Below are 14,529 nucleotides of genomic sequence, written 5' to 3'. Positions count from 1 at the left end.
TGAATGTGCTGAGGACTGGGTGAATTCCTGCAAAGTTTCTTCATTCCAAGCAGTGATCCATGTGTTTTTCTCTTTCCAGCATTGAGATTGCACTCCACTCCCAGTCCTGGGGTTTCTCCACCTGGCCTGAGCAGATCCTCAACGTGCCGATACATCGCCAGGTCTGTACTCACGCAAAGCAGGAATGATGTGCTCCATCTCTGGAATTATGCTCAGGAGGGAGTCAGGAGCTTGAGGAACATCTCTTGAACTGGATGATGATTTGGTGAAGCTCTGGCTGCTGCTTTTCCTCAGCTTGTACTTCAAGGTGGTTGCAAACTCAGCCAGGACCTCCCCACCCTCCCAGGGAAAGATTTCTTCCCAATATCCCATCTAGCCCTGCCCTCTGGCAGTGGGAAACCTTTACCCCTTGTCCTGACACTCCATCCCTTGTCCAAGATCCCTCTCCAGCTCTCCTGGAGCCCCTTTAGGCACTGGAAGGGGCTCTGAGGTCTCCCTGGAGCCTTCTCCAGGCTGAGCATTCCCAGCTCTCCCAGCCTGACTCCAAAACAGAGGGGTTCCAGCCCTTGGAGCATCTCCATGGCATCCTCTGGACTCACTCCTTCCATTCTCCACCCAGCCTGGATTTGTGCTCAAGGTTGCCCAACACACATCCATGGCATTGCACTTGGCATTGCACCTCCTTTTAACCCAGGAGCTGCAGACAAGCAACAATTACAGAGGTAAAAATACGCATTTCCTCTAAAAATAAGTTCCTTGAACCTGTATTTTTAATGCATAATGCACTGTCCTCTGAAAAGTGGAGCTGACCCTGCTCTACCACCAAATTATCTGCTCAGAGAGATCTGTATGCCCTCCATGGTTTGTGTCCACTTGAATCTCAACACTTCCCCTCTTCCACCTGATCCAACACATCCCTAGAGTTGCTGGATAATTCCCTCTCCAGCTGGAAGCTCGTGGAAAACGTGTGCTAAGCAACTTCTGATCTCCTTAAGTAGCTTCTAGTGGGATCAGGCAATTAAAAAGGAGTTTTTGTGCTCTTTGGGGGTACTTTTTGTTCTGTGGCCATCATGTAGGTCATCGTTCTTTGAGGTCCACAAGCAGGTGCCCACTTGAAGGCCAAGAATAGCATCAGGCCCAGCTGGTGGGACATGTGCTGAAGAGCCCTCCAAGTAATTCAGCCTTGCCATCCTGTGCTGTTTGAGAAGAGGATGTTTCCTTCCTCACCTTATATTCCCCCGAAAGTGTGGGAAACTCTCTCCACGCCATAAAATCCGAGGAGAGAATCAGAGTTATGGAGGTGGGAAGGGATCTCAGTGGTGACATTGGTATTACATTTCAGATTTTTAATGATTCGGGGTAAAATTGGCCAAAAATTGAAAATACTTAACAGTTTATGAGCATGAACTCTGTGAATATTTTGCTGTTCAAAATTGGGCTCCTCCCTGGTTTCAGGTGCTGTTGATGTGTTTTCTCCATGTCATCATGGTGTTGGAGCTGGAGGTTTTCCCTCACCCTGTCCCTCTTTCTCCTTCAGCCGCGCTGTGCAGCGGAGCTTGGCCATCATCCGTCAAGCCAAGCAGAAGAAGAAAAAGAAGGAATATTGTATGTACTACAACCGCTTTGGGAAGTGCAATCGGGGTGAGAACTGCCCCTACATCCATGATCCAGAGAAAGTGGCTGTCTGCACCAGGTAGGGATGGACATGGAATTGAGGTAAACTGGGACATTGGGTGGCTTTGGTGCTTCTTTATGGGATATTCCAAAGGGAAACAAACTGATGACAGAGATGTAGGACAACAAGGATGGGAGTTCTGGGTAAGGTGTGGGTTCTGCACTCTTGGGTTGGAAGGACAAGGACAAGAAGAGGCTGGAGAATCGTGGAATCATTTTGGTTGGAAGGGATCTTAAAGTTCATTGAATTCCAACCTCCTGCCATTGGCAGGGGCACCTTCCACTATGCCAGGTTGCTCCAAGCCCTGTCCAACCTGGTCTGGAACACTTCTAGGGATGTGGCAGCCACAGCCTCTCTGGAAATTCCATTCTAGCACCTCACCACCCTCCCAGGGAAGAATTCCTTCCCAGTATCCCATCCAACCCTGCCCTCTGGCAGTGGGAAGCCATTCCCCCTTGTTCTGTCCCTCCATCCCTTGTGCCAGGTCCCTCTCCAGCTCTCTTGGAGCCTCTTTAGGCACTGGAAGTGACTCTAATGTCCCTTTGGAGCCATCTTTTCTGGGCTGGGTGACTTGAACCCTTGCCCTGACCACGCTCCAGGTGATTCCTTCAGCAGCATTCCTCAGATCCATTCAGATCCATGCAACATGTTTGAATCCCTCAGCTTGTGACGTCGTGCAGCTCTGAGACTCAGTGATTTATTCCAGGAGAACTATCCATGTTGGCAGCTCATTAGACCTGCCCAAGAGTTGATTAAACTCTATTATGAGTCATTTAAAAAGTGCAGAAAAGCCAACTCCACTGATGAACTCCTGGAGTAATTTCTTCATAAATTTGCCGCTGTGCTGGAATCACTTGGAAGTTGCTCAAAGCTCGATGAGAGATGATAGAGGAGGGAAAAGTGATTTATTGTTTTTTTAACTTATTTTATTCCTTCTCACTCATTCTCCCATAACAAATCTCATAACTCCTTGCCTACTTTAAGAATTGTGCACCTTGAGGTCTTCTGGGTCTCCATCCTGTCCTGTTTCCATGGATCAGTGGAGGACAACGCTGATTTCTCCCAGTTTTATGTCTCCTCATCCTGTTACCTTCAGCTCCAATCCCATTCTTTAGCTTTCCCTCACCATTTATTAATTTTGTTAATCTGCTCTCACACTGCTCACTCCTAGGAAAACTCTGACTCCAAACAACCTCATGGGCTTTGGGATCTTGGTTCCTGTTCTGGGCCTGTCTTTGCTCCTCCTGGTCATTGGCCACTCACACGTGGAGCTTCATTCAGCATCTCCTAGAATGGGATCAGAAAATCCTGGAAGGGTTTAGGTTGGAAGGGACTTTCAAGAGTATCCAATCCAAGCCCTTGCCATGGTCAGGGACACCTTCCACTAGACCAGGTTGTTCCAAACCTTGTCCAACTTGGCCTTGAACATTTCCAAGAAGTCCACAACCTTTCAGGGCAGCCTGGAAAAATCAGGGCTCTAGGAAAGACCTTCTTCTGGGAGCATCATCTCTGAATTTTGGGGTACAGGCACTGCTCTGCCTACTAATGAGCAGCCAAATGTGATGAAAGGATAAAATCTATGAGGAATCATCATCTGCTCTTCTAACAAGAGGGATCTGTACTAATTTAGGGTGTATTTGTTTAAAACCACGTGTTTTGTGACCCACCTTGTGTCCAACCCTCTCCATCTGATTTATCTCCAGGTTTCTTCGTGGCACGTGCAAGAAGACAGATGGGACCTGTCCATTTTCCCACAAGGTGTCCAAAGACAAGGTCTGTGTGACTTCCCAACAGGAATGTGGCTCTATATGTGAGGGGGTGGTTGTAGGAAGGTTCTTCCTCATTAAGTGCTTCCAACTGAGTTTGGAGTTTTGTTGTTAAGCAGTCCAGGTTCCTAAATTATGACAGAACCTTGAAATGATGTGGTTGGAAGGAACCTTAAAGACCATCTCTTGGCCATGGGCAGGGACACCTTCCACTATCCCAGGTTGCTTCAAGCCCTGTCCAACCTGGCCTTGGGCATTTCCAGGGATGAGGCAGCCACAACTTCTCTAGGAATTCTATTCCAGGGCCTCTCCACCCTATGGTTCTAGTACAGAATGAGGTCTAGAAAAGACCTCTGAGGTCTTGGAGGTCTAAAAAAGACCTCCAACTTCAAGTCCATTTAGTTGTGTCTAATCCTTCCATACTTCCTTAGCTGTGTCTAATCCTTCCATACTTCCATAACATCCCATTTCCCTGGAAATCCCTCTGTGCGTGGGTTAGAGGATGGTGGAGGTATAAATTGATCTCAGAGGTATAAACTAAACTTTCTAAAAACCCAAGCAGTAAAATCAGGTTAAAATCATAACAGAACAACTTTGGAGTTCATTGTTTTCCACCTTCTGATGTATTTGTAGTTCCATGGTTTTATTACACGAGGTGGAAAAATAATTTGGGGTTTTTATTTTGGGTTTATCAGCGATGATTCATCACCTCAGCCTGTGTTCTGTGGCTGGGATCTCCTCTTGGACGTAGCTTTGGAGACTCCAGCACGGAATCCGAGGTGCCTGAGGCACGTTCCTTGTCCGTGGGGAGCTCATAAGTTATCCAGGAAGTCACTCTGAATGAGACACGGAGCACCAGATGTTTTTTACATGGATTTCTCTTCAGAGTCACTTACTCACGAGTACATAAAACAGGGACAGGGACAGCTGCATTCCCTGCCTCGTGGCGTGTCGGAGCAGGAATGAGGATGAGGATTGATAGATGGAAAAAAGGGTAGTTTGGGTTTTTTTTCATCCTGTAACAGAGTCAGACTTTCAGAAATAAAGAAGCCAAGAATGAAGAAAGCTTTGCAGTGAGCTTGGCTGTTGGTTTATCCAAAATTTTTGTAATTAGTGAGGCCAACAACTTCTTGTCATCCAAGTAAATGATGTGCAACCTGCTGCCTGCACCTCTGAACCAAAGGATTGAAATTCACCCTCTGTAAACTCCAAATTAAATGGAATTTTAGAAGGTGGTGAAGCCTTTTTTGGTCCCAGGGCAAAAACCTGGATGAGACTTGGGAATTGGACATGCCCAAGGAACTGGTGGAGTTGGTGGCTTACTCACCAAAGGTTCTGATGGTTGGATGTGGATGAGTTTGTGGTCTCCATACCCAGGAATATTCCTTGGTATGTTTAATTTGCTGGTGCAGATTTGGCCTCAGTTTCCCCTCCAGGAATGCTGGAGTGTCTTGGTCCCTCAAGGAGGACCTCAAAATTTATCTTCTGAGCTCCGTTTTGGGTGGATAAATAGAGAATGATGGAAAACTAAACCTTTAGCAGCACCTCACCAATTAGGGAAGAATAATGATAATATTGTGGGAATAAAACGGAATTAAAAAGGAGTGACCACATCAAAGACCTGTTTGCCAATAGCATTTTGGGGACAGAATCCCTGGGATGGGATCCCATGGGATGCAGTGACCTCAGCCCATCTCACCTTTATCATGAGCTAACGAAGCATCACCTCAACCCAAGATGAATCATTAATTAACAAACCCAAATCAAAGCAGGCAGGTGCCAGCTCTGAAATGCTTTCTGAGCACGTTTTCCCTGCCATGCTCTGTGGGGAAAGGGGATTATTTTTCACAGGATTAACCACCCTGAGGGTGGTTCAAAGGTCTTCCTGTTTGCCACCTTGTCATCAGTGAGGGCTGGAAGAGAAACAGCCTCCTCCATGGAGTTCAAGCTTGTTCCAGGGTGATTTATTACCATGGGAATGCTGCTTCCCAAAGCGAGAGGCAACTTTGCTTTCCAAGTCCTGGAGCTCCCCATTAACTTGGCAAAGGTGGCTTTCCCCTCATTTATCAGAGCTGGGAAAAGCAGGTGAAGGAAGGAAGGAAGGAAGGAATTTTCCTCCTCAGCAGAGGAAGAAAGCTGTTTTCCTCCTTCTTCGGGAGTTTTTGGAGCAAATCCCACTTTTTCCTCAGATGAGGGATTGTGCATGGTTGGTTTTTGGCTGTTTGAGTTGAGGTTTTAATGTGATCCATGTTTTTTTCTCCTTGTGGTCAGTGATGACATGGTGGTTTGGGGATTCCCAATTTTGTTGGTCCCTTGATTTCACTTTGTGATTAGTGGAGAGGAGATACCCCAAACCCTTCTCATTGGAGAAGCTTCAGGTTGTTGTTTTTGTGTATCTCACCTTGGTGGGATTTTACTGGGATGGGATATCCAATCCAGGAGGTGAAGGACCAAGTACTTGCAGGATATGGCTCTTGGTTTCAGGAAAAACTGTTTCTCAACCTTGGTACACTCCCATGCCTCAGTTTCCCCACTGAAACATGGGAATAATCACTATTTTCTGTGGGAAAAATCATTATTTTTTAATGGAAAATTGTGTTGATTCAGCTGTTGCAGCAGCAGGGAGTTTTTCCCCATCCTAAGCAGCAAACCCCTTGCTGCAAGCAGAGTGATCTTTGGGATAGAAAACAGCTCCAGATGGTCACAGAGCTTTGCAGATGCTTCCAACCACCAGTGGTTTCCATCACCCTCTGGTGATGGAAAAAAAGAGCCTGGGGAAGAGGAAAGCTCTTCTTTTTCCACCCCCTGCCATGGGCAGGGACACTTTCCACTATCCCAGGTTGCTCCAAGCTCCATCCAACCTGTCCTTGGACATTTCCAGGGATGGGACAGCCACACCTTCTCTGGGAAACCTGTGCCAGAGCTTCACCACTTGAGGAGTTTTGCTCCACAGAGGACTCAGGCACAGCCCTCAGTGAGGAGCATCCACTGAAGTGACACACAGGGAATTTCTCCACGATGGATCAGAGCCACTGACACATCCCAGCAATGGGGAGAAGCCAGGAAATCTGAAGGAAGCAAAGGTTGCGAGAGGCCGGGACTCGAGCAGCCGCCCGCTGCTGTTCCAACAGCTTTTCCCCTTGAGGAACTCGGAAAGAATCAGCATTTTTCTCCCTAATAGAGCTTCAAAACTCAGTTGTGAGCAATTTGGAGGCTCACGTGGAGTTTCGGGTTCATTTAGCTGCTGCCTCCAGAGCTTGTAGAGAGTCAAAGCTGTCGAAGGCGGCCGCAGCGCCCCAGTGCCTTGAATTAATGTTATTGTTATTTGTGTGGACGTGCTGGGGTGCAAACAAGGTTAATTGAAATGAGAGCGCTGCTTCCTCTTGATAATGGCTCGGGCTTGACAGCGAGGAGGAGTTTATTTTTGTCGGAGAGCTGCCTTTATTATCCCTTTTTATTAGAGCTAATTTGGGCTCTATATCAAAAACTACATTAAGGGAATCGTTTACGGTCACACCACCAGCACCGCCAAAGATCGCCCCAGAGCCCTGTCCTTTATGTTAATGTCTGCAGTTAAAAGACAATTAAAAATAAACTCTCCTCTTTTAAAGCACCCTTTGTTTTCTTTCCTCTCGGCCTCCAGCGAGGCAATTTAGTTCAACCCTTAATGTGCCCTTCAGGGATAAGGGATTTTTCCGGATAGCCCCGGCTGTGGTTATTGCAGGATTGTAAATATTAGCTGGGGATGCTTGAACTGGTGGGACCAGGATGCTACTGGTGAATGGAGGGATCGATACCATGCCAAGCAGTGAGGAAATTCAGGATGTAGAAGCAGGAAGAGCCAGACCTTCGGGAAGTGCACATTCCTGGTGGCAGCTGCCTGGTCGGGGCAGGAAGCGGGAAGCTGGTGAGTTAAGGATGCTGAAATATGGCAGCAGGCTGGTAATTTGTTTTTAATGATAACAGCTGGCAGAAGGTGAAGTTTGTGCTTTGAGGACGATGAGGAGAATCCTTGCTCCGTCGGTTTTCCCCGTCGGCTGTCGCGCTGCAGAAGCTCAGGAATGTGGGAGATTGGGATTAGGAATCTGCTTTGTGCATCCCACTGCTCTCCTCCTCTGATGCCTGGGCTTTCCTCCTTCTTACCCTCCCTTCTAGAGCATCCCTGCCCTAGTGCACAGGGACAGGCATCAGAGCCCTGGAGTGATTCCAGGATAATGCCTTGGAATGATGCAACCCCCCCAAAATCCTTGCAGAGATGCTTTTTCCCCTTTTCTAAGACCCACCTTTTGGAGCTTTTATCAAATTCCCCTTCCAGCCAGCTCTGTATCCACAGAAGAGCCAAATGGGAAGCACCCTCAGGATGCTGTTTTGGCCTTCATGACTGCCAGAATTCCCCAGCTGGGCTGGGTGTCATCCCAGTACCACTGTTCCCACCTCCATCACTGCATCATCCCTTGGGAAAGGTGTTCCCAGAGTTAATGACATTTATGACAAATCCCCATCCCTTTCCTATGCTGTCCAGAGGGAGTATTTCTTCCTGGTGGCAGTTTCCAGCTTTTCACCCTCTCTGCAGCATCCTGAAGGATGCTGAGGCAAGCGCCTTCTCTCCCTGCGTATCCAAACACGGGGAACACGTAATACCAGGGAGCTGCCTTGCAGGAGACCAATGGAAGAGCTAAAAATACCTCCGGGATCAGTGGCTGGCAAAAGATTTCTATTTATTTTGCACTTGTCACAGTTTTATTTCAGTTCTGGGGGTTGCAATGCTTCCGAGTCACGGCTTTAGGGAATGCTGACGGATTTCTCCTCCTCTCTTGCAGATGCCAGTGTGTTCCTACTACTTGAAGGGGATCTGCAGCAACAGCAACTGTCCCTACAGCCACGTCTACGTGTCCAGGAAGGCAGAAGTGTGCCAGGATTTCCTCAAAGGATATTGTCCCATGGGAGAAAAGGTAAAGAGGGATTTATCCCAGCTCCTGTGGGCCAAAGCCAAAGCCATGAGCTTCTTCCCACACGAGCTAAGGAACCACAGGGAAGAGCTGGAAGCTGCTCAGCACCTGGATGTGATGAACAGCAGTCCTGTGCTTATCTAAAGGGTTTTGGCAAAGTGGTTTGGTTGGGGAAAAAAGGAAAGAAGTGAAAGGTTTCAGCTCATCAGAGTCCTGGAGTTTCCCTGGAAAGAGCCACCATGGGGTGTCCATGTTACAGGTGTCTGAGCTGGAAGCACCTGCCCTGAAAACCCCTCAAACAGATGAAAAAAGGAGGAAAAGGCTGATGATTCCCTGTTTTACGTAGAAAATCCATAGGCATTAATGCTTATTTTCCACACTGGCTCTGTGATGGGTTAGAACTTGAGCCTTAAATCCTGTGGCTTAGTTTTAGGAGCAAGACCAGCCTTGCTCAGCCAGCTGAGCATACAGCTGTGCATTTGCTGCTCCAAAGGAATTTGGAAAACACAGGATCTCACTTTTTCCTGTCATAGCTAAGGGAGAGGGTTGCCATGCTGGTGTTCCCTTGGGAATCCAAGTGACTGCCCTTACTCCTCTTTGATGTTTTCCAAATGGGTTATGGGTTATGGTGTAGGATTTCTGCTCATCATTGGACAATTGTGACCAGCAGGAAAGGGGGAATTCTGCCCCTCTGCCCCACTCAGGTGAGACCCCACCTGCAGAGCTGCTTCCAGCCCTGGGGTCCAACAGCAGGAGGATGTGGAGCTGCTGGAGCAGATCCAGAGGAGGCCATGGAGATGCTCCAAGGGCTGGAGCCCCTCTGCTCTGGAGCCAGGCTGGGAGAGCTGGGAATGTTCAGCCTGGAGAAGGGAAGGATCCAGGGAGACCTTGGAGCCCTTTTCAGTGCCTTAAGGGGCTCCAGGAGAGCTGGAGAGAGACTTTGGACAAGGGATGGAATGTGAGGATAAGAGGGAATGGTTTTCCACTGCCAGAGGGCAGGGATAGATGGGACATTGGGAAGGAATTTTTCCCTGGGAATGTGGTGAGACCCTGGCACAGGTTTCCCAGAGAAACTATGGATGCCCCAGAGGGCTCTTCTCCTTTTCTCCATCCTGGTAGCACTTTTTGGCAGAGGTACAACCCATCAGATGAAGCCATGGGTGCTCAGATCCCACCAGCCTGTCCCAGAATCCAAACACAACTGAATCCTAGGATCATTTAGGCTGGGAAAGACCTCTAAGATCATTGATCCCAGTTTTTAATCCAGCACTTCCAAGTCCCACTAAACCCTCTCTGGCATCTTCTCGCATCCTTTCCCGAGGAGAAACCATCACAGAGCGAAAAGAAAGGGAAAAAAACCAAAAGTGAGACTTTTAAGGAAAGCAAGACATCAGCAGCAGTGATGGGAAGCTCTAGTAAATTAGTCTGGGCCTAATTACTTTTTGTGGCAGCGCGTGGAGGGGGACTTGATGCAGGATAAACATTCACTCGGAAGGAAAACACAGGCATCCTGCCACCTCCCTCCAGCACAGCGCCAACCACGCAGGCAGGGTCCCGACAATTATTTTTAAAATATTCCAATTTAAATGAAAATATAAAAGAGATATTTAGAATATTTATTCTATTAGGAAAAGTGCTTACGGCGTCACTTTCGGAATGTCGGGAAAGCATTCTCCTCCAGATGATGGATAGCAGCCTGTAATTATATATGGGGAGAAATTGCTGAGCGGGCCATATTTAACTGGGGAGGAGAAATTCCAGCTTGGGCCATTAAGGGTTAATTTTATTCTCTAAATAATATAAAAAGTGCTGAGTCCGTGCCTTTGCTCCAAGTAGAAAGTCCTCAAATGGACCCCGGAGAGTTTATAATATTCCACTGAATCAAGGAAAAATGTTAACCTTGCTTCATAAAACGATGGCTTGTTAAAGATGCGCAGTCCCTTTTCTTGTGAATTATTTAGGATGGGAGTAAATCTTCCCTCGTTCTGCCTTTCTCTGTCCGAGGAATGTTGGTTTGAAGCGCAAAGTACACGGAATGCAAAGGTCTGTGACTCCAGTGGAGCATCCTGGTGGATAAACTCTGACGAGGATGATCCATAATTAGGAATTTAGGTGGTTTTATGCTGATATTTGGCACACTGGGCTCTCCTCTCAGTCATGTTTTCCCAGAGAAACACAATTCCTGATTTTTAGCAGACCTCCATCAAAAATGTCCATTATTATCCATAATTTATGACGTGTCATTGGCAATGTTGTCTCTTAAGTACTGCCTAGGACATCTTGCAGGATTCTCAGGACAAGATGATCCACCTTTGACCCATTCCATGGGCTGTAATTCCAGCTCCTTCCCAGTGTCTTTGTACAAATGACACCAGGACTGACCCGCTCTGGCTTCACCTGGAATTTACAATTAAGTGAGAAAGCTTTAATTTTGCATTCCCAAGTCCTTTATCAGGAATGTGGACTGTAGAGGATCTAAGTCCACCCTTGGGGACAGGGGACAGTTCCTGATCACATCCTTCATTAAGGGAATGTTACCCCCCCGTATCAATTGTTTGGTCAAAAGGTGGACTTGATCATTTTGGAGAGCTTTTCCAACCTGAATGATTCCAGGATTCTGTTTCCTGAAGGGAGCTGAGGTGGCAGAGCTGGGACCTTGATTTCCAGCATTCCTAGAGACTCCTTGGTCATGGGTTGGGAAGTTTCTCCACCGTGTGTGCTTCCTAAGTGGATCATCCCAAAACACATCATACGTGTCCCTTAAGTCCATAGAGTGATTCCCACCTTGGAGATCTCTGTCCCAGTTTTCCTGGAGCTCCCTGCCCTTCCCTGGCACCCTAACCTGGTCATGCTGGGAAGTCCCTCTGGGTGAGCCACCTGTGCTGGAGGTGAAGTGGGAAGAGAGGGAGAAATGGGGACTCTTGCAGGTTCTCCCCAGGGTCTTCTGGAGATCTTTTAATGAGCTGCTCTACGGTCAAAGCTCCTCTGTGGTTCCACATCCCTCCTCCCATCTGGGGCCTCATGCAGGGGCTTGGAGCAGGAATTCTCTAGGAGAAGATGGGATGAGGCTGGTGGATGTGAGGGATGAGGCAGCACCAGTGAGTGATGAGTCCGTGGTGATGTGACCCCAGGGCAAGGGACAAGCAGGAGGAGACATTGGATGGAGATGTTGTGGATTCCCCATCCCTGGAAGTCTTCCAGGCCAGGTTGGATGGGGCTTGGAGCAACCTGGGATAGTGGAAGGTGTCCCTACCCATAGCAGGGGGTTGGAACAGGATGGGCTTTAGGGACTTTTCCAACCCAAACCAAATCTGATGGCAAACCATGGGCTGAGATCTCTGTGTGGCCAAGAGCCTGGAGCTGGGAGCTCATCCATAGGTGATCCCAAGGAGCAGCTGCCTTGGGATTTGCTTTACTGGCACAAAACATGAAGTGGGATAGATTCAGATAGGATATTGGGAAGAAATTCCTCCCTTGGAGGGTGGTGAGGCCCTCTAATGAAATTCCCAGAGAAGCTGTGGCTGCCTCATCCCTGGAAATGTCCAAAGCCAGGTTGGACAGGGCTTGGAGCAACCTGGGATAGTGGAAGGTGTCCCTGCCTGCAGCAGGTGGTTGGAATGAGATCATTAAAGTCCCTTCCCACTCAAACCACTCAATGATTCCATTGCTGCATCTGGGAAATTGTTTTGTATTAAATAATCTTCCCCCCTCCGTGTCCATTAGCGCCGGAGCCGCATTAAATCCCTCTCTCCGGATTGTTTCATCGGCTGCCTTGGAGCCTGTGGGTAAATTGTTCCCTCGTGGGAACTGTTAAACAGCAAGACACAGTGAGATTAAACAATGAGGCTTCCCTGAAAAGGCACTGGGAGATGCGCTGGAATAAATCATGGATAAGAAGGGGATCTGTGCGCTGGTTTGCCGGCAATCCCTTTGGAATTCCAGCTTCCACATCCAGCCTTGTGATGGTAAAGCTTGACCAGGGAACTTGGTTTGAGGGGCTGGGACTGCGTATCAGCCTCCTAAAATCCATCTCTTTATTGGACCAGCAACTTTCACCAGAGCTCTGATTTCTGCTTCGTCCATGTAAAAAAATAAGGGGCAGGGACAGCACTGCCTGAGGAAGTGCTGCTTCCTTGGGAAGAATCACTTTCCTCCTCCAGGTGTTTTTTGCAGTGGCAGCTGCATGGTTTTGCTGTAGACATTTCAAATGTGGGGATTTTTTTCTCAGCTGAAACCTCATCATTTTGTGGTTTTTCATGTGTTTGATTGGTTGTTTTCTCCTTTTCTGGTGGAAGTTCTACAGTTTCCCACCAGAAACTTATTTTGTGTGTCTGATACATTCAATTTAACACATTTCTTTAGAAAAAGCCACTTGAGCTGTGTTACAACAGTAAATATTTAATACCTTTTGGAACCTTCTCTTAAGTATCCAGTGATGGAGAGAGGCAGCCTGAAATCCTTGTTTTCCTTAATCTTTTATCATGGAAGGGTGAAGTTCAACACTGTTCATGCTTTCCATTCTCAGATGATTTTTCTGGTTCAACCAGAATTTTTGTTTCCTCACAAGCATCTTATCTTTGTGTTTCTGGGTCTTTTTTTCCCCTCCTTTGATCCCAGGTTGACTCCCAACCAACTTGGCTCTTCCTTGAGGACTTTTAATCAAGAGGTTTTCCAGCCCTGGCACAGGCTGACCCGGGAAGTTGTGGAATACTCATTCCTGGAGGGATTTAACAGCCCTGTGGATATGGCACCTGGGGACGTGACTTAGTGGTGGCCTTGGCAGTGCTTGGGGAAACAGGATTTTCCAACCTAAACGATTCCCTGATTCTGTAATAATTTGGAAATAGCTGATGGGGAACTCTGCCTTTGATAGCTCTTTTATAGTCCACTGCAGCTGTATGAAAATCAACTACAAAAGCAACTTTATTTCATTTATCCTCAGTTTTGGCTCTGGTTGACAGATGTTCTCTGGGAGCTTGATTTGGGTTTTTTCCCCCATAATGTTGTTTCACAGAAATCTTCAGTCACCAAAGTGATGAGTAAGTGGAATTTTTATTTAAAATAAAAAGGGTGTAGGATTAGTAATAGGGGCTGTTTTTAAGGTCATCAGTAGTGTCCAGGATGGATTTGAACCAGCTGAAATCTATCCAGGCTCATCCCACTGGCCTGGTTGGGAATGTTGAGCCCCTGTCTATCTCCTCTGGGCAATGATCTCTGGTGATAACTGATAAATCTCAGCCCTGGCAATGGGATCTTCCCATTGGAAGCACTTTGTAACCTTCAGAAGATGTTAAAAACCAATCAGGATTCTTCCATGGCCAATCCTATCCGTGTATCTCTATGGAAATCTTTTGGGTTTCCAGTTGTATCTTGTAGTTTTGTAATGGCGTAATGAGGGTTCTTATTGCTCCTTTAATTTAACTGTAGCATCTCCAACAGAATTCCAATCCTTACATTAAAGATGGAGCTTATCAGGATGAACTGGACCTGCTTAATAGCCTGGGATTGTTGATAACAGCGCCAAGATAAATCCCAGGCTGTGATTTTCTCTTTCTTACATTTTATTATCTTTGTAGAAGGAGGTGGGGCACAAAACATGAAAATCAGGAAGTTTGGGAGAAAAGCAGCCACGGAATCACAGCTCTAAAGTGGGAATGTGGTGATGAGGCAGAGAGTTCTTGATTTCAACCTGAACTTCTGTGGAGATGAACACAAAACCCAACAAACAAAACAAAAAGCAGATTTGGTCTTTGCTTCCTGTCTGGAATCTCCCTTTGGTCTGATCTATTCTCTGTTGTCAGAAAATCCCCATATCCTGTGAGCAGTAGGTGATTCCCAGGATCACAGGAACCTGACCCATTGGTGATTCCCAGGATCATGGAATGGGTCAGGTTGGAAAGGACCACAGTGAGGTCATCTGGTCCCACCTCCCTGCTCAGGGTCATCCCAGAGCACAGGGCACAGGATTGTGTCCAGACAGTTCTGGTATATCTCCAGTAAGGAAGACTCCACACCTTCCCTGGGCAATCCAGTGCTCAGTTACTGCACAGGAAAGAAGTTCTTCCTCAAATTCAGGAGGAACTTCCTGGGCATCAGTTCCTGCCCATTTCTCTTGTCCCACTGCTGAGCCCTACAGAGC

The 14,529-nt window shown here is 47.3% G+C and overlaps 1 protein-coding gene across 1 annotated transcript in view; it reads left to right on the top strand.

Moving 5' to 3' along the window:
* ZC3H3 (zinc finger CCCH-type containing 3) overlaps positions 1-14,529 on the top strand; it is a 128,011-nt gene that overhangs the window by 97,437 nt on the left and 16,045 nt on the right. Inside the window, exons 6-9 of the mRNA XM_085053707.1 lie at positions 80-161; positions 1,538-1,693; positions 3,379-3,448; positions 8,262-8,393. Of these exons, the coding sequence (XP_084909833.1) occupies positions 80-161; positions 1,538-1,693; positions 3,379-3,448; positions 8,262-8,393 (440 nt within the window). The remainder of the gene's footprint in view (positions 1-79; positions 162-1,537; positions 1,694-3,378; positions 3,449-8,261; positions 8,394-14,529) is intronic.

Source organism: Lichenostomus cassidix, chromosome 2 (genome assembly GCF_008360975.1).
Source record: "Lichenostomus cassidix isolate B80296 chromosome 2, HeHo_3.0, whole genome shotgun sequence".
NCBI lineage: Eukaryota > Metazoa > Chordata > Aves > Passeriformes > Meliphagidae > Lichenostomus > Lichenostomus cassidix.
This window is presented reverse-complemented; position numbering and strand designations above follow the sequence as displayed.